This window comes from Salmo trutta, chromosome 39, assembly GCF_901001165.1.
Source record: "Salmo trutta chromosome 39, fSalTru1.1, whole genome shotgun sequence".
NCBI lineage: Eukaryota > Metazoa > Chordata > Actinopteri > Salmoniformes > Salmonidae > Salmo > Salmo trutta.
The window spans coordinates 14,017,200-14,040,944 of NC_042995.1; the positions used below are offsets into that span (position 1 = coordinate 14,017,200).

At 48.0% G+C, this 23,745-nt stretch overlaps 1 protein-coding gene across 1 annotated transcript in view; it reads left to right on the plus strand.

The window, feature by feature from the left end:
• The window catches only part of LOC115179420 (cysteine/serine-rich nuclear protein 3), a gene marked incomplete at its 3' end in the record, with an annotated part of 25,961 nt that extends 2,216 nt beyond the window's left edge, over positions 1-23,745 (plus strand). Inside the window, exons 3-6 of the mRNA XM_029740922.1 lie at positions 18,782-18,970; positions 19,787-20,049; positions 22,210-22,506; positions 22,738-23,745. Of these exons, the coding sequence (XP_029596782.1) occupies positions 18,814-18,970; positions 19,787-20,049; positions 22,210-22,506; positions 22,738-23,745 (1,725 nt within the window). The remainder of the gene's footprint in view (positions 1-18,781; positions 18,971-19,786; positions 20,050-22,209; positions 22,507-22,737) is intronic.

Here is a 23,745-nt window from a genome sequence, read left to right on the forward strand (position 1 = left end):
GATTGGAATGTTCACTTAGTCTCCAGCAGCATATTGCTGTTCACCCCCTAGGAGAGGACAAGCCGCTTATAAAAGGTAACATCTAGGAATTAACCAGGGTGCTGAGGTCAGCTGAAAGTGTGATTATTTCATTTCACATGTTCATTACTTGTAAGAGATGGTCATTATTTGGGATTATTTAGTATAATAAAAATATATATATTATGACCTAGCAAACCACTGTAAATGTATAGTATTCTTTGTATTTGACTTGGTTTAGTGGACAAATGTTCATCTGGGTTTTATTTGCAAGTTTAGTAAACTTATTCTCCAACCCCCCCAATCATAGCCAATCATGCTCACACCTCTTTAAGGCTTCTGTCTGGAGACTTTCCACGAAATAAACTTGCAGACAGAATGCAGACAGGAGGTACACAGCACCGCGGTCCTCTTCCACATTTATCGAGGTAATTACTTTGCATCCCCTTGCTCCACGTTTGATTGGAGAGAGATAATATGAGAGAGAGAAAGAGCAAGGGAGAGAGAAAGAAATTGATATGGATAGAGAGTGAGGGAGAGGAGAGAAAGAGAGAGAGAGAGAGAGAGAGAGAGGGATGTTGAGAAAGAGAGAGAGAAACATATATAGAGAGAGAAACAGAGAGACACATATAGAGAAAGAGCAACAGAGTGAGAGAGAAACAGAAAGAGAGAGAGGGGGATGTTGAGAGAGAGAGAGAAACATATAGAGAGAGAAGCACAGAAAGAGAGGGAAAGGGGGAGAGAAGTTGAAATGAGAAAGAGAGAGAGAGAGAAATAGACAGAAAGAGAGAGAGGGATGTTGAGAGAGATAAAGAGAGAGAGAGCAGTGTCTGGGAGAGAAATCAGTAGCAGATTTTAAATGCAGCACAATTAGTTTCACCAGTCACTAGGAGAAGAGAGGGAGAAGAGAGCAATGAAAAAGGGCTCACTTACTCGCTGTAGGACACACACAATAGTAATTGGACTTCTCCACTATCTCCTCTTATCGTGCTTCCAACAGCTAGGCCATATTTTGTGCAGTGGTAAAGGCTACTGTTTATTCATTCAGTGGTAAGTTAATCAGTGGTAAATGTTAATTGTTGAACATTTTCTAGAGACCGAATTGATTTCCAGTGACGCGTTAGCTCAGGAGACAAGTGTCCGTAGATTAACTTTGCAAATAGTTCATGGTCTTACATTGGTCTTTGTTCTCCAAAAGCTTTAGACTGTGAGTGCATACTGACAGAATGTCAGCCCTCCCCAATACTATATCAGCCTAACAAGCCATTATATTCTGTTATGTCTAGGTAGAATTTAGATTGATGGATGTTCAAGTGTCCCTTATAGGATTTGAGTGGTGCACTGGTTTAAGATGGAAGGGTATTCCTTCTCTCGTTAGGCTGTGGGATTTGGGATGTTTGTCTGGGTGCTATATGTCTGGTATTGCTATAGCAACCAGTTTTCATTCATGTATGGGTAAACTGTAGCTGCTGCACACAAACACACACACACACACACACACACACAGGACTGTCAGAATAGTCGTAGGGGGACTGATGTTGTAACGCCTTTCTGTCACCTTCCATCTTAAAGCGGACATTTCTCTTGTTATTTTCACCCATGGCACCATTATAAGCTCTCTGAATAAGGGAGATACAGCTCTCTGAATAAGGGAGATACAGCTCTCTGAATAAGGGAGATACAGCTCTCTGATTAAGGGAGATACAGCTCTCTGATTAAGGGAGATACAGCTCTCTGATTAAGGGAGATACAGCTCTCTGAATAAGGGAGATACAGCTCTCTGATTAAGGGAGATACAGCTCTCTGATTAAGGGAGATACAGCTCTCTGATTAAGGGAGATACAGCTCTCTGAATAAGGGAGATACAGCTCTCTGATTAAGGGAGATACAGCTCTCTGATTAAGGGAGATACAGCTCTCTGATTAAGGGAGATACAGCTCTCTGATTAAGGGAGATACAGCTCTCTGAATAAGGGAGATACAGCTCTCTGATTAAGGGAGATACAGCTCTCTGAATAAGGGAGCTACAGCTCTCTGAATAAGGGAGATACAGCTCTCTGATTAAGGGAGATACAGCTCGCTGAATAAGGGAGATACAGCTCTCTGAATAAGGGAGATACAGCTCTCTGATTAAGGGAGATACAGCTCGCTGAATAAGGGAGATACAGCTCTCTGATTAAGGGAGATACAGCTCTCTGAATAAGGGAGATACAGCTCTCTGAATAAGGGAGATACAGCTCTCTGATTAAGGGAGATACAGCTCTCTGAATAAGGGAGATACAGCTCTCTGAATAAGGGAGATACAGCTCTCTGATTAAGGGAGATACAGCTTTCTGATTAAGGGAGATACAGCTCTCTGAATAAGGGAGATACAGCTCTCTGATTAAGGGAGATACAGCACTCTGTCTGTTATTGCTCATGACTCATGTCTATTTGAAATATAATGGCAGAACATATGAATGGCATGGAGTCATCGTTTCGTGATTTGTTCGATGGCGCCTAGTCTAATTTTAGATGTTTCTCTTAGTCTTTGTCTGTCCACCTCTCTCTCTCTCTCTCTCTCTCTCTCTCTCTCTCTCCACATTCTGGCAATCCAGCAACATTTTCAACTCAAACTGAAAGAAAGAGCACATTTGTATAGGTGGGTGGGTGGATGGATAGGAAGAGGAACCATTGTTCCATAAAGTCAACTCCCTCACATCTCCTTCAGTCCCCTCCAGCCCCTCCCTGCCCTACCCAGCCCTGCTCCCCTGTACTCCCTGTGCCCAGAGGTGAAAACAGGTCTGTGTGTCTGCCTGCCTCCACGTGTGTGTGAGTATGTGCATGGGGGCGTGCATGTCTGTGTGCATGTCTGCGGCAGTAGGCTTCTTCAGCGCCAGGTGACATTGGGGGCCGTTCCTTTAGGAATCCCATTTAACTGACCCTCTCTGTGAGGTCATTCTAGAATCTAGAGAGGGCTTCCTTTCTCAACCTCCCTGCCTGGAGGCTGAATGGAGGCTAGCTAGCTAGCTAGCCCAGCGCTAATTCAACCAGTCTCACTGCAGTGAGTGAGTCAGGGCTCCTCTCTGCTGTATGACACACACACCACTAACCCAATGAATCCAAACATGAATGTAGGAGGAGGTGTAGAGATGAGAGGAAAGGGGAAGTAGAGAGAGAGGAAGAGAGGAAATGCAGGAGGGTATTTTAGGGCAGTGAGTTAAGTTGAGTTGACAGTTGGCCCGTATTCATAATCGTGACTTGAGTGTCTGTGGACAGGGTCGGGACAGGGGTTGGCAACGGTGCCTCACACTAAGCTTTGTCACTCATCTCCATGCTATTTGTGGCAACCTGAGCCTGTAAAGTGACGCAGTGGTGTTGTGTCTGTCTGTTATACAGGGGGCAGTGCAGGTTTTGGGATTATAAAAGGGAGATTTCGTATTGCAGATCTGTCTCCTTGCCCTATTTGCTATTTTGTTGAAATTGTCTGAGTACACCCCCCCTCCTCTCTCTCTCTCCCCATCTCTCTCTCCTCTTCTTTCATTCTATCCTCTTTCTCTTTATGTGATCTCCAAGGACTTCCTCCTCTACCTCAGTCAGGCTTCGGCACTTCAGCCAGCACAAGCTAACGAGTCTTTGTGTGGAAAGGGAGAGAGTGCGAGCGAGAGCAAGAGAAACGGACGGTGAGAGAAATAGAGATACAAATAGAAAGAAAGAGAGAGAGAGAGAGAGCTAGAGGGGAGAGAGAAGCTGGCTGAGAAAGCTGACAGCAAGCAACACCAGAGGGAGAGAGGCAGAGAGGGGGTAGAGAGAGATAATACATGCAGAGCAGAATTAGGCCGATACCCGCTAATTATCAAAATCCAGAAAAGAGCCGTTAAATTCTACAACCACCTAAAAGGAAGTGATTCCCAAACCTTCCATAACAAAGCCATCACCTACAGGGAGATGAACCTGGAGAAGAGTCCCCTAAGCACGCTGGTCCTGGGGCTCTGTTCACAAACACAAACACACCCCACAGAGCCCCAGGACAGCAACATAATTAGACCCAACCAAATCATGAGAAAACAAAAAGATAATTACTTGACACATTGTAAAGAATTAACAAAAAAACTGAGCAAACTAGAATGCTATTTGGCCCTAAACAGAGAGTACACAGTGGCAGAATACCTGACCACTGTGACTAACCCAAACTTAAGGAAAGCTTTGACTATGTACAGACTCAGTGAGCATAGCCTTGCTATTGAGAAAGGCCGCCGTCGGCAGACCTGACTCTCAAGAGAAGACATGCTATGTGCACACTGCCCACAAAATGAGGTGGAAACTGAGCTGCACTTCCTAACCTCCTGCCCAATGTATGACCATATTAGAGACACATATTTCCCTCAGATTCCACAGATCCACAAAGAATTTGAAAACAAACCCGATTTTGATAAACTCCCATATCTACTGGGTGAAATACCAGTGTGCCATCACAGCGGCAAGATGTGTGACCTGTTGCCACAAGAAAAGGTCAACCAGTGAAGAACAAACACCATTGTAAATACAACCCATATTTATGCTTATTTATTTTACCTTTTTTGTACTTTAACCATTTGTACATCGTTACAACACTGTATATAGACATAATATGACATTTGTAATGTCTTTATTCTTTTGGAACTTCTGTGAGTGTAATGTTTACTGTTCATTTTTATTGTTTATTTCACTTTTGTCTATTATCTACCTCACTTGCTTTGGCAATGTTAACATATGTTTCCCATGCCAATAAAGCCCCTTGAATTGAATTGAGAGAGAGAAAGATTGTGAACCCTAGACAGACTCCTGGGTGCTAAACAATAGAGTAACAGGGTAGCAGCAAGGTCTGTTCTTCTGGGAACCCTGTCAATGTGGACGTTTATGTAGTGAATACTGTGAGGATGCACTAGAGGTTTCCTGGAGTTTGCAAGGCGATACGACACAGGTCAGTCAGTGGTAACATACATTATTGAAGTGTAGTGGTAATATTTCCTTACCTTTGGTACTTTTACATTTTTTTGGGGGGGGGGGAACTCACGAATGGGATCCATTCAGCACAGGACACTATCTGTAGCATCTGGTTTGGAGGGAGCTTATGCAGCGTTGTGTTCCCAGTATATATCCTGCTGCACAGCTTACTTTTCTTCCTGGAGAGAGAGAGGGATGGAAAGAGAGGTGGTTAGCGAGAGAGAGAGAGGGAAAGAGAGGTGGTTAGCGAGAGAGATTTAAAGAGAGAGAGAGAGGGAAAGAGAGGTGGTTAGCGAGAGAGATTTAAAGAGAGAGAGAGGGAAAGAGAGGTGGTTAGCGAGAGAGATTTAAAGAGAGAGAGAGAGGGAAAGAGAGGTGGTTAGCGAGAGAGAGAGAGGGAAAGAGAGGTGGTTAGCGAGAGAGATTTAAAGAGAGAGAGAGAGGGAAAGAGAGGTGGTTAGCGAGAGAGATTTAAAGAGAGAGAGAGAGGGAAAGAGAGGTGGTTAGCGAGAGAGAGAGAGGGAAAGAGAGGTGGTTAGCGAGAGAGAGAGAGGGAAAGAGAGGTGGTTAGCGAGAGAGATTTAAAGAGAGAGAGAGAGAGGGAAAGAGAGGTGGTTAGCGAGAGAGAGAGAGAGGGAAAGAGAGGTGGTTAGCGAGAGAGATTTAAAGAGAGAGAGAGAGAGGGAAAGAGAGGTGGTTAGCGAGAGAGATTTAAAGAGAGAGAGAGAGAAAGAGGGAAAGAGAGGTGGTTAGCGAGAGAGATTTAAAGAGAGAGAGAGAGAGAGAGGGAAAGAGAGGTGGTTAGCGAGAGAGATTTAAAGAGAGAGAGAGAGGGAAAGAGAGGTGGTTAGCGAGTGAGAAAGAGGGAAAGAGAGGTGGTTAGCGAGAGAGATTTAAAGAGAGAGAGAGAGGGAAAGAGAGGTGGTTAGCGAGAGAGATTTAAAGAGAGAGAGAGAGGGAAAGAGAGGTGGTTAGCGAGAGAGATTTAAAGAGAGAGAGAGAGGGAAAGAGAGGTGGTTAGCGAGAGAGATTTAAAGAGAGAGAGAGAGAGGGAAAGAGAGGTGGTTAGCGAGAGAGATTTAAAGAGAGAGAAAGAGGGAAAGAGAGGTGGTTAGCGAGTGAGAAAGAGGGAAAGAGAGGTGGTTAGCGAGAGAGATTTAAAGAGAGAGAGAGGGAAAGAGAGGTGGTTAGCGAGAGAGATTTAAAGAGAGAGAGAGGGAAAGAGAGGTGGTTAGCGAGAGAGATTTAAAGAGAGAGAGAGAGGGAAAGAGAGGTGGTTAGCGAGAGAGATTTAAAGAGAGAGAGAGAGGGAAAGAGAGGTGGTTAGCGAGAGAGAAAGAGGGAAAGAGAGGTGGTTAGCGAGAGAGATTTAAAGAGAGAGAGAGAGGGAAAGAGAGGTGGTTAGCGAGAGAGAGAGAGGGAAAGAGAGGTGGTTAGCAAGAGAGATTTAAAGAGAGAGAGAGAGGGAAAGAGAGGTGGTTAGCAAGAGAGATTTAAAGAGAGAGAGAGAGGGAAAGAGAGGTGGTTAGCGAGAGAGAAAGAGGGAAAGAGAGGTGGTTAGCGAGAGAGATTTAAAGAGAGAGAGAGAGGGAAAGAGAGGTGGTTAGCGAGTGAGAAAGAGGGAAAGAGAGGTGGTTAGCGAGAGAGATTTAAAGAGAGAGAGAGAGGGAAAGAGAGGTGGTTAGCGAGAGAGATTTAAAGAGAGAGAGAGAGGGAAAGAGAGGTGGTTAGCGAGAGAGATTTAAAGAGAGAGAGAGAGGGAAAGAGAGGTGGTTAGCGAGAGAGATTTAAAGAGAGAGAGAGGGAAAGAGAGGTGGTTAGCGAGAGAGATTTAAAGAGAGAGAGAGAGAGGGAAAGAGAGGTGGTTAGCGAGAGAGATTTAAAGAGAGAGAGAGAGGGAAAGAGAGGTGGTTAGCGAGTGAGAAAGAGGGAAAGAGAGGTGGTTAGCGAGAGAGATTTAAAGAGAGAGAGAGAGGGAAAGAGAGATGGTTAGCGAGAGAGATTTAAAGAGAGAGAGAGAGGGAAAGAGAGGTGGTTAGCGAGAGAGATTTAAAGAGAGAGAGAGAGGGAAAGAGAGGTGGTTAGCGAGTGAGAAAGAGGGAAAGAGAGGTGGTTAGCGAGAGAGATTTAAAGAGAGAGAGAGAGGGAAAGAGAGGTGGTTAGCGAGAGAGAGAGAGGGAAAGAGAGGTGGTTAGCGAGAGAGATTTAAAGAGAGAGAGAGAGGGAAAGAGAGGTGGTTAGCGAGAGAGATTTAAAGAGAGAGAGAGAGGGAAAGAGAGGTGGTTAGCGAGAGAGATTTAAAGAGAGAGAGAGAGGGAAAGAGAGGTGGTTAGCGAGAGAGATTTAAAGAGAGAGAGAGAGGGAAAGAGAGGTGGTTAGCGAGAGAGATTTAAAGAGAGAGAGAGGGAAAGAGAGGTGGTTAGCGAGAGAGATTTAAAGAGAGAGAGAGAGAGGGAAAGAGAGGTGGTTAGCGAGAGAGATTTAAAGAGAGAGAGAGAGGGAAAGAGAGGTGGTTAGCGAGTGAGAAAGAGGGAAAGAGAGGTGGTTAGCGAGAGAGATTTAAAGAGAGAGAGAGAGGGAAAGAGAGGTGGTTAGCGAGAGAGATTTAAAGAGAGAGAGAGAGAGGGAAAGAGAGGTGGTTAGCGAGAGAGATTTAAAGAGAGAGAGAGAGGGAAAGAGAGGTGGTTAGCGAGAGAGAAAGAGGGAAAGAGAGGTGGTTAGCGAGAGAGATTTAAAGAGAGAGAGAGAGGGAAAGAGAGGTGGTTAGCGAGAGAGAGAGAGAGAGAGAGAGAGGGAAAGAGAGGTGGTTAGCAAGAGAGATTTAAAGAGAGAGAGAGGGAAAGAGAGGTGGTTAGCGAGAGAGATTTAAAGAGAGAGAGAGGGAAAGAGAGGTGGTTAGCAAGAGAGATTTAAAGAGAGAGAGAGAGGGAAAGAGAGGTGGTTAGCGAGAGAGAAAGAGGGAAAGAGAGGTGGTTAGCGAGAGAGATTTAAAGAGAGAGAGAGAGGGAAAGAGAGGTGGTTAGCGAGAGAGATTTAAAGAGAGAGAGAGAGGGAAAGAGAGGTGGTTAGCGAGAGATTTAAAGAGAGAGAGAGGGAAAGAGAGGTGGTTAGCGAGAGAGATTTAAAGAGAGAGAGAGAGAGGGAAAGAGAGGTGGTTAGCGAGTGAAAGGGAGGGGGAGTCTCCCTCCACCTATTCTCTCACTGCCATTGCAGGGTAGTCTGCTCCTGTGTTCTGTTCTGGTGCATGATGTCATCTGATACCAGTTCACAGAGGGAGAAGCTCCCAGCCTCAGGTCCTGTTGTGTGGTCATCAGTAAGGAGGCATTTATTATGAGATTGGGATTTGTGTGGACAGCAAACCACCGTTTTAAGTGGTATTGTTTTGCACAGAGTATCCGTAATGTCTATATCAGGCGACGACTGTCTGAATTAAACGTCTCTTAATAAGATACATGTATACGATGACACCGTTGTCATGGCAACCACCGCACGGGTTTTCAAGGAATAGGTAGCGTGGTGTACGGAGCGCTGGATTCAGAGGATGGGAATGAGAATACATGACTGAAATGCAGTGTAGGAAGTCGGTACATGATGCTTAGATATAGCCATGGAAACCCTTACGCAGTTCCCACCATCTCCCCATACTGTCACTGTGGGGGTTTGTGTTTGAATTTTAGTTTAGTTTATTCACTCGACCATTTAAAAAAAAAACACGAACACATGAAACTTGAAAAGCCGTACATGCACATGAGTAACATCATGGAGGATATCACACAATAACGTCTGGGACTTATTTCCATTGTGGTCCTCTTGAAACAAGATGGCAGGGCAAGATGCAACACGGTTGAGCACAGTATGACAGCGAGATGTCCTTTACTGTATGCGGAGTGGGATGGGAAGGGGGGGACAGGGCTGCCACTGCATCATCCGTGTATTATGTCTAAAACACCCCTCTATGAGTCCTGTGTGTGTGCATGCACAGTGCAGGTGATTACGTGTGTGCATTCCTTGATGCGGGTTCCCTTTCAGTCAGTCAACTTCGGTACAACATACTATGGGGAGTCGTACCCTGGCGAAAACACAATTGGAACACGAGACTGTCTGACGATGTGCCATCTCAACTGTCCCGTAGTGGTAGAGAGTTGCTCACCGCCTGGATGTTGTGTTCTGAAGTTTGTATGGTTCTCATACGTTTCCCAATCACGAACAATTAGTTATTCTTCGAATTGCTCGGCCTGACTATAGCAATAAGTAAGCTGGCTTACGTGACCGAAACGACGAAGGCTAACAAGCCGGGTTCGGATTCGCGACCATGCCCCAAGATACTCACGTTGGTTGTCTTGTATGTCTCGGCTCGGTACATGCTCAGGCTGCCCTCACTTGAATCTGTTTGTGTGCGAGACTAGGGGATGGCTGGCACTGTTCCCCTACTAATCTGTGGCATAGGTTCTCTTGACAATCGTGTAGCATTCTTTAGGGGGCTTGGTGTTTCCGATAGTGACTTCCTCTCCCGGGTGCCCGTACCTCGGCTGATGGTCCGGGTCGTTGGTCGGGTAGAATGTCTCCCGGCTCCTGTGCGCACTGCCGCCGGTTGCGGGAGGCTACTTGAAGAGAGAGGGTGACCAGGTTCTGTGGGTATCCCCACCCCCTGTGTCTACCTTGGTTATTAAGCACCGCCTGCTTCTCTTCCCAGAAGGGTCCGGTTCCCACCTCAGTGATCCGGTCCTACGTACACTTTCGAGACCAGGTTAGCGAACAAGCGCTGCATAGCGTGCTAGCCAGATTAGCTAACGAGGCGAGGCGAGCTAGCTACTACTAGCTATACCTGCCTCCCCACGGTGGAGTTACTGGGGTAGCTGTCTTGTTTAGTATACATAACATTAACTCGCTTGGTTATTGTTAACGGACCATGCTGCGATCAAAGTGGCTAGCAAGCCTAGTTTAGACTAAAGAGCCTCCTGGCTAATGTCAGCTATCATGCATAACTTCCGGTGAATGAATCTTACTAGTGTTCCCCCAAGCGCTATGGCAACCCTACTCTTATTTTCAATTCCTGGAGTTGGAGGGAGTAGAGAGAGCAGGGCTTGCGTGCTTCTCCGATGAGGAAGTAGCCTCCCGAGCAGCTGCACCACTCCACTAAAAACATTGCTGTGACGACAGTGCCCCACATTTTGATACAGCAAACAGGGTACTACGGGGTACTACATCAGCCATCGCTGGATAAGCCCATAAGACATCCGCATTGCTTGCTGTTTGGGGTTTTAGGCTGGGTTCATATAGACGCACTTTGTGACATCTGCTGATGTAAAAAGGGTTTTATAAATACATTTAATTTGATTTGAAGGCCGTTAGTTAATTATGATCAATAGTGATCCATTCTGACTACTACATTTGTAGTCACACAGGTGCCACGTGCTGAAACAGACCAATCACGGGCCGGCAGGATACGCGGAGGCTCCCTGTTGACTCTCTCAGGCAGGATGAAAACACCTACATCAACCATGATCTTTTGCTAGTTACGGCCACTTTCACCATGATCCTTAGCAATTTGTTTGTGTCATTCAGACCCATTTAGCAATATATGGCATGCTTCAAATTCAAATACTTCTGGCTTCAGGCACCATTGGGAGTTTTCATAGGAACACATGGATGACGTCAGCACTATCACTATCTACTGGCTTTAATGGCTATGTGTCACGTCTACTCCCGCTCCGCACCTTCGGCGTTTGACGTAGCCTGTATACTAACCACCGGTCCTGGGATCCATCATTACGCACACCTGGCATCAATCATTACGCGCACCTGCATGTCATCATAAGGCACACCTGGATTCCATTACCTCACTTATTACCTCCCCTATATCTGGCACTCCCTTTGGTTCGTTCCCCAGTCGGTATTATTCCTGTGTTTATGCATAGATGCTACTGTTATGTTGTCTCGGTTCATGGTTGTTTTATTCAAAGTTTCACCTGCTTCTCAGCGTCTCCGTTACAGAATACTGACTCCAACAATGGAAGCAGCAGGAAAACAGTATCTCCCAGACGGTCGACGAGCAGGGACCTTCTACGTCAACACCATGACCAGCTAGTACGGCTAGGGAAGAGGTTCTTCGCAGTGTGCAACGTCTTGAACATACCGGAGGCGTTGCCGTCAACTAGCGGAGGATACTCTACAACCAATTGAGCCAGCACAACCAGCCCATTTAGCAACCCGCTCAGGTCAGGGATGCCTGTTTGTCCCTCTCGGATAAATATGACGGCACCCCATCTAAATGCCGTGGCTTCCTACTTCAGTGCTCCCTCTACTTTATGCACCAAATGGGAGCCCCCACCACCGAGAGGTCTAAGGTTGCCACGGTTATTTCTCTGCTGACTGGGCGAGTGTCGGAATGGGCCATGGCGGTCTGGGAGAGGAGAGTAGGAGCTAGATTCATGAGGGGTTCATGGCTCTGTTGAAATGCATCTTCGATCATCCCTGGAGGGTAGAGGGGGGTAAGCGCCTACTCCAATTATGGCAGGGGTACCAGACGGCTGCCGAGTATGCGCTCACCTTCCGGACAGTAGCAGCATCCAGTGGGTGTTTCGTACGCTATTCAGAAGAGGTCTGCACAATTAGGTCCAGACGGAACTGGCCTGTCGATGACAACCTCTGCTTGGACGCACTCGTTGTGATGGCCGTCCGTCTGGATATCCTACTTCGGCAGCGTCAGCACTCATCGCTTTTCTCCCCCTCTAAGTGAACACTCTCGATCAGAGCCTGAACACGGGGAGGTAGGGGTCACATGCCTCCCTGCGATGCAGACTGAGAAAGATGGGGTTCTGTCTGTATTGTGGTCAAGAAGGGCACCAACTCCAGCGGTGTCCGGCACTTCCTAATCCGGGATCCACAAGAGTAGAGTCACGTGATCTTCCACCTCCTGGGGCAGGAGTGAGTATTCCATCTTCATCACTTTCTGCTAAACTCTTTTTGGTGTCCATCATACTAGTTGACTGTCCCTCATGTACTGTGTCTACAGCGTTAGTAGATTCCGGTGCCACAGGGAACTTTATTGACCAGACCCTTGCCTCTCTTTAACATCTCATACCCGCTCTCCTCTCCTTTCCCGGTTCAAGCCCTCGATAGTCGGCCAGGGTCCAGAACCATTACACACATCACCCAACCACTCACCCTCACCGTGGAGTCCATTCATCAGGAGAACATCCCCTTCTACATTAATAGTTCACAAGATCTCCTTCGGCCACCCTTGGCTTCAATGCCATAACCCCACCATCTCATTGTCGAGTATGAGAATCAGACTGGTCACACGAATGCTGGTTCTACGTCGGTTGAGAGTCCTGTGGTTGCCCTTCAGCCCAACAACCCAGGTATACAAGGACCTGGAGTAGGTATTCTCCAAGACCTGCGCCACCTGTCTTCCTCCTCATCGCCCCTGGGACTGTGCCATCAACCTGCTGGCAGGGTCTGTGCCTCCGCGCAGGAGCATCTACCCTCTGTCGGTGGCTGAGACCCAGGCCACGGAGGATTACATCCAAGAGGCGCTCCAACAAGGATTCATCCGCACGTCCTCTTCTCCTGCATCAGCTGGCTTCATTTTTGTGGGCAAGAAAGCTGGACGGTTACGTCCATGTATTGATTACAGAGGACTCAATGAAATCAGCACAAAGTACCGTTACTCTCTCCCGTTGTTTTCCGACAGCTGTCGAACAGCTCCGTGGGGCCCGTTCTTTTTTTTACCGAACTGGACCTGCGGAGTGCATACATGCTCATCCACATCCGGGAGAGGGATGAATGGAAGACTGTTTAGCACGGTCTGGCCACCACGAGTACTTGGTGATGCCATTTGGCTTAGCCAATGCTCCATCAGTGTTCCAGGCATTTGTTAACGAGGTGTTCAGGGACGTGCTTGGATGCCAGGTGGTTGTGTAGCCTAGATGATCACATCACTCGTGTTTGAGCAGTCCTGGAACGCCTCCTGGCTAACCAGCAGTTCGTCAAGGCTGAGAAGTGCCAACTTCATTGGAAGGCTGTCTCCTTCTTAGGCTACCAAATCAGCTCGCTGGGAGTGAGAATGGATGACAAAGGGTAGATGCGGTCAGGTCATGGCCAGTCCCAACCCCCATAAAGGGGTTACAATGGTTTTTGGGGTTTGCCAACTTCTACTGCAGTTTCATCAGCAACTTCAGCGTCGTCACCGCTCCTCTCACCTCTCCTCAAGGGTGGTCCCTATAGGTTGGTGTGGAGCCCAGCAGCCGACGAGGCCTTCCGTCTACTCAAGGGACGTTTCACCTCCGCCCCATTGCTCAAAACACCCAGATCCCACTATCTTTTGTGGTGGAGGTGGGCGCTTCAGAGGTGGACGTGGGGGCCAGTTCTCTCAATGACAGGGTAATCCACAGAAACTGTATCTGTGTACATATTACGCTCAAACTGTCACCTGCAGAGAGGATTTACAACGTCGGTGATCGAGAGCTCCTGGCGGTGAAGGTGGCATTAGTGGAGATGCTGGCTGGAGGGCACCAAGGAACCATTCTTCATCCTCACTGACCGTCGGAACCTGGAGTACATACGGACAGTGAGGAGGCTGACTCCGCACTCAGCAAGGTGGGCCCTTTTTTTCATAATGTTCGACTTCACGCTGACCTATCGCCCAGGTTAAAAATACATCAAGGCTCATGCCCCGTCTACGATTCGGGAGAGGGTCCTGTCCAGAATGCACCTATAATATCACCCTCCTGTGGTCTGGGACGTAGATGTAGACATTCGTCAGGCTCTGGAGATGGAGCCCGCACCCACTAACTGTCCTCCCGAGGGCGTCTACGTTCCCACGGGGATAAGAGATCGGCTACTGACCTGGGCACACAGCTGCCATTGCTGGACATCCAGGTATTTCTCACACTACCCAATGTAGCTTTGAGAAGTACTGGTGGCCCACCTTGGCGCAGGACGTCACTCGCTACCTCAACTCCTGTTTCGTATGTACCCCCCCCCCGGCACACTCCAGCGGGGAAACTCCTTCCCGTGCCTCAGCGTCCCTGGTCCCATCTATCCATTGACTTTCTTACTGATCTCCCCTCTGACGGTTTCATGGTGGTTATGTATAGATTTTCAAAATCCTGTCATTTTAATCCCTCTTTCTGGTCTCCCTACTGCTCTCCAGGTTGCTGAGGCACTATTCCAACAGGTCTTCCGGTGTTATGGCCTTCCGGAGGACATCATCTCCGACAATATCCCCCAATTCACATCACGGGTATGGAGAGGCTTTATGGAGAAGCTTGGGGTCATGGTCAGCCTCACTTCCGGGTATAGACCTCAGTCCAATGGGCAGGTGGAGAGGATAACCAGGAACTGGGGAGGTTCCTGAGAAGTCATTGTCAGGACCGGCAGGGAGAGTGGGCTCTTTTCCTTCCATGGGCATACGCCCAGAACTCGCTACGTCACTCCTCCACTGGGTTGACCTCCTTCCAGTTCTGGGTGTTCAGCCGGGCCCTGGCTCTGTGGACCCCGGGCCAGACCGAAGCTCCTGCGGTTGAGTGGTTCAGGCACGCAGAAGTGTGGAGCGACACTCGCATGAGACTCCAATGCGCCGTAGACTGCCACCACAGTGCAACCCCCATGTACCACCCTAGGGATAGTGTCTGGCTCTCTACCAGGAACCTCACACTCCACCTGCCCTGTAAGATGCTGAGCCCCTGGTATATGGGGCCGTTCAAGGTTCTTCGGAGGGTTACAGCTTTCCATTGACTACCGTATCTCACTTTCTTTTCATGTCTCCCTTCTCAGGCCGGTGGTTCCTGGTCCCCTAGCTGATGCTGTCCCCCCCCGGACACCGTCAGATCTCTACTGGACTACCGACATTGGGAGGGGAATGGCCCAGAGGAGCGGTGTTGGGGTCCGATGGACGACATTCTGGATCCCAACATCATCCGTGATTTCCATCTTCTTCACCCGGCCCGCTCCTTGTCCTCAGGGCTGCGCATCGGGGGGGAGGACTACTGTCACGTCTACCCACCGCTCCTCCCCTCTGGTGTTCAACGTTGGCGGTATACTAACCACCGGCCCTGGGATCCATCGTTATGCACACATGCACGTCATCATGAGGCACATCTGGACTCTATTACCTCCCCTATTTCTGGCACTCCCTTAGGTTCTTTCCCCAGTCAGTATTTATGTGTAGATGCTACTGTTATGTTGTCTCGTTTTATTAAACATTTCACTTGCTTCTCAACTTTGTCTCCGTTACACTATGGGTATATCAGTCTCCCGAGTAATAAGTTGGCCAATTCGCTCTGTCCACAAGGAGCACCCCTCGCCATAGGTGGCTCATTACTGGGATTCATTGCTGATTCCTGCCAGTTTCTTGCTAGTCCCTATGAGTTTTCTAGTGATACAGATTGTAGGCCCTGTAGGTGGTTGGTAGTGGAGTTGAGGGACAGGAAGTGCTCGATACGGCCATGCTATTATCCAACAGTCTCTGTGGTTCATATGAACCCTGAAATGAGCGGTCTCCAGCTCCAAGCGTTTCATTCCTGGGATTTAGATTTGATTACAAATCGCCCCGGTCTCTTACCACAGAAGGGGTAAGAGACCGTTCCATTCCCAGCTAGGCTATCGTCTGAGATTCCCAAAGATTGGAAAGCTGCCGCGGTCATCGCCCTCTTCAAAGGGGGTGACACTCTAGACCCAAACTGCTACAGACCTATATCTATCCTACCCTGTCTTTCTAAGGTCTTCGAAAGCCAAGTTAACAAACAGATTACCGACCATTTCGAATCCCACCGTACCTTCTCCGCTATGCAATCTGGTGTCAGAGCTGGTCATGGGTGCACCTCAGCCACGCTCAAGGTCCTAAACCATATAACCGCCATCGATAAGAGACATTACTGTGCAGCCGTATTCATCGAGCTGGCCAAGGCTTTCGACTCTGTCAATCACCACATTCTTATTGGCAGACTCGACAGCCTTGGTTTCTCAAATTATTGCCTCGCCTGGTTTACCAACTACTTCTCTGATAGAGTTCAGTGTGCCAAATCGGAGGGCCTGTTGTCCGGACCTCTGGCAGTCTCTATGGGTGTGCCACAGGGTTCAATTCTCAGGCCGACTCTCTTCTCTGTATACATCAATGATGTTGCTCTTGCTGCTGGTGATTCTCTGATCCACCTCTACGCAGACGACACCATTCTGTATACTTCTGGCCCCTCTTTGGCCACTGTGTTAACTAACCTCCAGACGAGCTTCAATGCCATACAACTCTCATTCCGTGGCCTCCAACTGCTCTTAACCGCAGGTAAAACTAAATGCATGCTATTCAAATGATCACTGCCCGCACCTGCTCGCCCGTCCAGCATCACTACTCTGGACGGCTCTGACTTAGAATACGTGGACAACTACAAATACCTAGGTGTCTGGTTAGACTGTAAAGCATCTCCAATCCAAAATTAAATCTAGAATCGGCTTCCTATATCGCAAGAAAGCATCCTTCACTCATGCTGCCAAACACACCCTCGTAAAACTGACCATCCTACTGATCCTCGACTTCAGTGGTGTCATCTATAAAATAGCCTCCAACACTCTACTCAACAAACTGGATGCAGTCTATCACAGTGCCATCCGTTTTGTCACCAAAGCCCCATACACTACCCACCATTGCGACCTGTACGCTCTCGTTGGTTGGCCCTCGCTTCATACTCGTCGCCAAACCCACTGGCTACAGGTTATCTACAAGTCTCTGCTAGGTAAAGCCCCGCCTTATCTCAGCTCACTGGTCACCATAGCAGCACCCACTCGTAGCATGCGCTCCAGCAGGTATATCTCACTGGTCACCCCCAAAGCCAATTCCTCCTTTGGACGTCTTTCCTTCCAGTTCTCTGCTGCCAATTACTGGAGTGAACTGCAAAAATCTCTGAAGCTGGAGACTCATATCTCCCTCACTAGCTTTTAAGCACCAGCTGTCAGAGCAGCTCACAGATCACTGCACCTGTACATAGCCCATCTGTAAACAGCCCATCTATCTACCTACCTCATCCCCCATACTGTATTTATTTATTTATTTTGCTCCTTTGCACCCCAGTATCTCTACTTGCACATTCATCTTCTGCACATCTACCATTCCAGTGTTTAATTGCTATATTGTAATTACTTCGCCACCATGGCCTATTTATTGCCTTAACTTACCTCATTTGCACTCACTGTATATAGACTTTTTGTTTTCTTTTGTTCTACTGTATTATTGACTGTATGTTTTGTTTATTCCATGTGTAACTCTGTGTTGTTGTATGTGTCGAATTGCTACGCTTTATTTTGGCCAGGTCGCAGTTGCAAATGAGAACTTGTTCTCAACTAGCCTATCTAAATAAATAAATAAATAAAGGTGAAATAAATAAACATTTAGAGGGAGGGAATATCCTCCCGTCTCCAGAAACAGGCAATCCGATTGTTCCTATGTTGAAAATCCAAGATGGCTGGTACAGTCGGTATTTCCTGGTTCCGAAAAGGGACAGGACTTTGCATCCCATTCTAGACCTACATGCCCTCAGCAAGCACCTCAGACTGAAAACTCAGAATAATCACGAGCCGCCGGCTATTACAACTTATTGGCTGGTGGCGGCAGAGTCGAGGGGGCACGCAGTGTTACACACATCCATACTACTGTCCCGTATTCAGTTTCTAGGCTTCATAAGAAACCAGAAAAAGATCTCAGCACATACCGTTTCTGGGTCTCGAGCTAGACTCACTTGCATATCGCTCTTTTCTATCCCTGTGGAGGGTGTCCAGATTCCGGCTCTGCTTAGGCAAATTTCGGCTGGATCACACAGTGCATTTTCGCCAGTGGCTATGCCTACTGGGGATGATGGCTTCTGTGATTGAAGTCGTTCCCGTGGGGCTATTGTTGATGTGGCCCTTCCAGCGCTGAATGCTAGCCACTCACCTGGACGCATCTCGCAGCCTAACCCGGTCGCTTTGGGTGTCCCTGTCAGGCCTTCGGGCCCTGGCCCAGTGGTGGGACCCTCTGTTATTGTCAGGGAGCTCCCATGGGCTGAGTTATATCTGGCAAGGTGATCACAACAGATGCATCCCCCCAAGGGTGGGGTCTGCTGTACAAAGGCAACTCGATTCGGGAGGTATGGATACTGGTGTGGAGTGCACCATATCAATTACCCAGAGCTCCTAATGGTATATCGGCGCTCACTTCCCCGTGCTTTTGTCGGGCAGGCTTGTGCTGGTCAGAACCAACAATATGTGAGTGGTGGTGTGCATCAACAGACGGGGAGAGACTGTCTCTCATCCTCCTAACCTTGGCACGCTCCCTATTTCTGGGGAGCAGTGCGCACATGCTCTCGCTTTGGGCTACTGTTCCCTGATGGAGGGAAACGAGGTACAACACCTGTTTGGCCCCGCGGCGCCCGTTCCTGGGCTCAGTGAAGAGCGGTATTAAATTGAATGAATGAATTCAAGCCTCACGCTTATCACCTGTGGAAGGTTGGGCTTCCAGCAAGGCGTGGTCTTATCAGGCGTGATTGTAGATCCTTCAACCGAAGTCGTGAGAGTGCGACTCCCCATAGTAAGTTGTACCTCGTTTCCCTCCATCAGAGAACAGTAGTTATAGTCATAATGTTAAGTTTACTTTTATGCACTCGATGTGCATACTCTCATCACCTATACCTATTGGGAGAGATCAATGCCCACCATAGCATTAACTGAGCAACCATGTACAGTAGCATGGGTTTGCTCAGCGACCATGTACACTCTTGTGCAATAACAGTAATAACATTTCTTACCACATCCTTTCCTCTCTCTCTCAGGGGCAGACGTTGGGTGTTAGACCTACGGCAGGATGAGTGGGATCCTGAAGAGGAAGTTTGAGGAGGTGGAGGTGGATAGCCCCTCCCCCTGCCTCTCTCTCCGGGGGTCCGATGACGAGGTCTCCGCTGGCAGCGACAGCGGGAACAGCAGCGACAGTGTCAACCCAGGCCCCTCCACCCCCGTCGCCCGTGAGTTGCTTACCCAGCATGCATGTACCTGACTGCTTAACTAACAAAGCCAGCTTTGCCAACTTTGGACAACACTGTCAACTATTTGACCCCAAGTGAATGAAATAGCGCCTTACATTGTGCTAGTGAGTAGCCTTCCATCTTTTCAGTGGAAAAAACTCCCAGTTACGAGAACCTCTTCCTCACCTACTGCTTTTCAAATCAGCTGCGATTCCTTCAAGCACCACCAGCATATTGAGCCTCAGCGGGATTAGAATGATAGAGAGAAACAGGAAGTAGCTCTTGGGAGTAGTGTGATTTCATATCTCTTTAGGAGTCATAGGGGGTGATCTCCCCTAGCTCCTGCTCCCTGTGGGTTTTTAGATGACAGGGAGGATGTTAGGGATGCTAGAACTCACTCAAGGGGTCCATAGGGATATCAATAGTAGCAATACTCACTCAAGAGCTCTGGAGTGGCACAGCGGTCTAAGGCACTGCTTCTCATTGCAAGAGGTGTCACTATAGTCCCTGGTTCAAACCCACGCTGTATCACATTTGGCCATGGTTGGGAGTTCCATAGGGTGGTGCACAATTGGCCGGGGGTAGGCCGTCATTGTAAAGAATAATTTGTTCTTAGCTGACTTGCCTAGTTAAATAAAGGTTCAATAAAAAAAGTGAAACATTTATATAGTGATACTTTGTCTCTAAATGCCCCCTCTCTATCCAACTCTCTCTCCTTTTCTCTTCTTCTCTCTCTACCCCTCCTTCTCTCCCTACCCCTCCTTCTCTCCCTACCCCTCCTTCTCTCCCTACCCCTCCTTCTCTCCCTCCCTCTAGCAGCCTCTTCTATCTTGAGGTGTGAAAAGCGCCTGCGGGTGCGCAACGTGCACTTTGAGAGCGTGACGGTGTACTACTTCAGCCGGCGCCAGGGCTTCACCAGCGTGCCCACGCAGGGTGGCAGCACCCTGGGCATGTCCACACGCCACAGCTGGGTGCAGCGCTACACTCTGGGGGAGTTCGCCGTGGAGCAGGAGAGAAGCCACCGAGACATGCTGCGAGACCACCTCAAAGAGGAGAAACTCAACTCCATCAAACTCAAGGTAGTCAAGTCGATCTAACTAAAGGTAGTCAACTTCAGTCAACTCCATCAAACTCAAGGTAGTCAAGTCAATCTAACTAAAGGTAGTCAACTTCAGTCAACTCCATCAAACTCAAGGTAGTCAACTAGATCTAACATAGGGGTTCCTAAACCTTTTTAACCCAGAACCCCGTTTTGATATCTGAAAATTCTTGTGACCATCACATACTTTTAATGTGGGGCTATGACAGTCAATTGCAAATTAGTCTGACATAATGTATCCAGCATCCTGGAGTCGCCTCTTCATTGTTGATGTTGAGACTGGTGTTTTGCGGGTACTATTTAATGAAGCTGCCAGTTGAGGACTTGTGAGGTGTCTGTTTCTCAAACTAGACACTAATGTTCTTGTCCTTTTGCTCAGTTGTGCACCGGGGCCTCCCACTCCTCTTTCTATTTTGGTTAGAGCCAGTTTGCGCTGTTCTTTGAAGGGAGTAGTACACAGCATTGTACGAGATCTTCAGTTTCTTGGCAATTTCTCACATGGAATAGCCTTCATTTCTCAGAACAAGAATAGACTGACGAGTTTCAGAAGAAAGGTCTTTGTTTCTGGCCATTTTGAGCCTGTAATCGAACCCACAAATGCTGATGCTCCAGATATTCAACTTGTCTAAAGAAGGCCAGTTTTATTGCTTCTTTAATCAGGACAACAGTTTTCAGCTGTGCTAACATAATTGCAAAACGGTCTTCTAATGATCAATTAACCTTTTAAAATTATAAACTTGGATTAGCTAACACAACATGCATTTCTGATAATGGGTCTCTGTACGCCTGTGTAGATATTCCATAAAAAAATCTGCCGTTTCCAGCTACAATAGTTATTTACAACATTAACAATGTCTACACTGTATTTCTGATCAATTTGATGTTATTTTAATGGACAAAACATTTGCTTTTCTTTCAAAAACAAGGAATTCTCTAAGTGACCCCAAACATTTGAACGCTAGTGTATATTGTTTTTCTTCAGGATTTTGGAAATTCTCCCGCGACCCCATTTTCATATCAGGTGACCCCACATGGGGTCGCGACCCCAAGTTTGGGAACCATTAGTCCAACTAAATGTAGTGAACTCTGTCTAACTAAAGGTAATCAACTCCATCAAACTAATGGTAGTCAACTTTAGTCAACGCCATCAACCTAAAGGTAGTCAACTTTAGTCCTCCATCAAACTAAAGCTAGTCAACTTTAGTAAAATTCCATATAACTAAAGGTAGTCAAATGAATCTAACTCTAAGTAATCAACTCTGCCGAGTCAACTCCATCAAACTAAAGGTAGTCAACTCCATCTAACTAAAGGTAGTCAACTCCATCTAACTAAAGGTAGTCAACTCCATCAAACTAAAGGTAGTCAACTCCATCTAACTAAAGGTAGTCAACTCCATCAAACTAAAGGTAGTCAACTCCATCTAACTAAAGGTAGTCAACTCCATCTAACTAAAGGTAGTCAACTCCATCTAACTAAAGGTAGTCAACTCCATCTAACTAAAGGTAGTCAACTCCATCTAACTAAAGGTAGTCAACTCCATCAAACTAAAGGTAGTCAACTCCATCTAACTAAAGGTAGTCAACTCCATCTAACTAAAGGTAGTCAACTCCATCAAACTAAAGGTTTGGACTGTGCCTTTAATGCCTTTGTATTAAAGTATCCAGCAGTGCAGTGGCAAATGCAGTTTATTAATAATAGATTGCATAAAGCATTCACAGTGGTACTTCTCCAAGTTGTACACCGATGTGTAGCATGGCAGCTATTTCTGTGCTAGAAATCAGCTAACATAGCAGAGAGATGAGGAAGGAATGTTTACCCATTAGTAAGCCGTGGATAACCAGGAAAGCAGGGTAGCATTAGGACTAGGTTATGAATTCAAGGTTAATGACAAATGACATGAATAACCCGAGGGCCACAGTCCTTTCTAGTCAAAATGACCTTTACATTCCTTATAATGTATTTCTTCAGTGTAGTCACTAGCAGTGACTTCAGTGTAGTCTAAGCTGCGTTATCGCAGTGATTCTAATCCAACACAAGGGGAAGCGCTAACACAAGCGGTCAGTATTAGGAAGGTGTTCGGTATACTCAGTGTTCATCACTAGAGAGCATCACCATCTACTCGTGTGTTTTTTCCTCCAGCTGACCAATAATGGCACTGTTGAGTCGGACGAGGCCGAGTCGCTGACCCTGGACGACATCTCAGAGGACGACATCGACCTGGACAACACGGAGGTGGACGAGTACTTCTTCCTGCAGCCGATGACCACCAGGCGGCGCCGCGCTCTCCTCCGGGCGTCCGGGGTGCGACGCATCGACGTGGAGGAGAAGCACGAGCTGCGGGCCATCCGGGTGTCCCGGGAGGAGTGCGGCTGTGACTGCAGGGGGCTGTGCCACCCCGCGACCTGCGCTTGCAGCCTGGCCGGCATCAAGTGCCAGGTAAATGGAGCTGTGGTGAGGGTCTCCTGAATTACCTCTGTCAGTATGTTTGCCTGTTAAGTGATAGCTGGCCCGCTATTGACTGGCTGGCTGTTTGCCTGGCTGTTTGCCTGTCTGTCTGTTTGACCGTCTGCTATGCTTATGCATCTGTCTATGTGTTCGTTATTCATTGGAAACGGGAACCGTCCAGTATTGGAGGCTAACTGAGGCGTTGGTTGTCTGTCTGTACAGGTAGATCGAATGTCATTCCCATGCGGTTGCAGCAAGGAGGGCTGCAGTAACAGCACAGGCCGCATCGAGTTCAACCCCATCCGTGTTCGCACCCACTTCCTGCACACCATCATGAAGCTGGAGCTGGAAAAGAGCCGCGAGCAACAACAACAACTGCAGGTCACCAATGGTAATGGTTACCATGGAGAACTACCAGTCAACGTCCCTGTCCAGCGTGCTCTGCAGTACCCCCTGATGTCTGACAACATCCCAGTCCTGCAGACTCCCATCATGCACCTGCCGAGCGGCAGCGACCCAGAGCAGCATCTAGAAGAGGAAGTGGACGAAGATGAGGAAGATGATGAGGAGGAGTACGAGGATGAGGACGATGGTAGTAGTTTATGTAGTGGCCTCTCGGACTGCAGCACCGACAGCCTGCACACGAGTGACTCTGAGGAGGAAGAGGAGGAGGAGGAGGAGGAGGAAGATGACTGTGAGTCTATGGAGGAGGGGGTGAGTGGACCCCCAGTCTCTCACACAGAGGTGGTTCCTCTCTCCTCTGTGTTGGGTTACACTGATGGGACACACACCAACACCAACCACGCTAACCCCAACTCATACTACCACAACCCTTCATCAGGGTACTACCAGATGGACAACTCAGCCAACCTGAACCCCACACCCAAAGCCCCTAGTGAAGCTCCCTCACTCCTCTCACTCCCCAACAGGCAGGGGGCCACCGATGGCCCCAAGGTCGTGTCACAGGAGCAGCCTAAAACCACCTCCGAGCCACACACAGACCACCTCAGCCAGATAGAGGGACTGTATATGCATTTTCCCCACACTGACAAAGCACCAGCAGCCAACGCCTGTTCCTCAGCCCCGCAGCAGACCAACACTCCCCACAGTGGGGAGACTAGTACACTACACCATGAGCAGCCCTTTCAGACGCAGGTCAGCGTTTTTCATCATGAATCTTGTTCTAGAGGCAGCTCTGCGGAGTGGTCACTAGCTGGCACAGCCACAAAG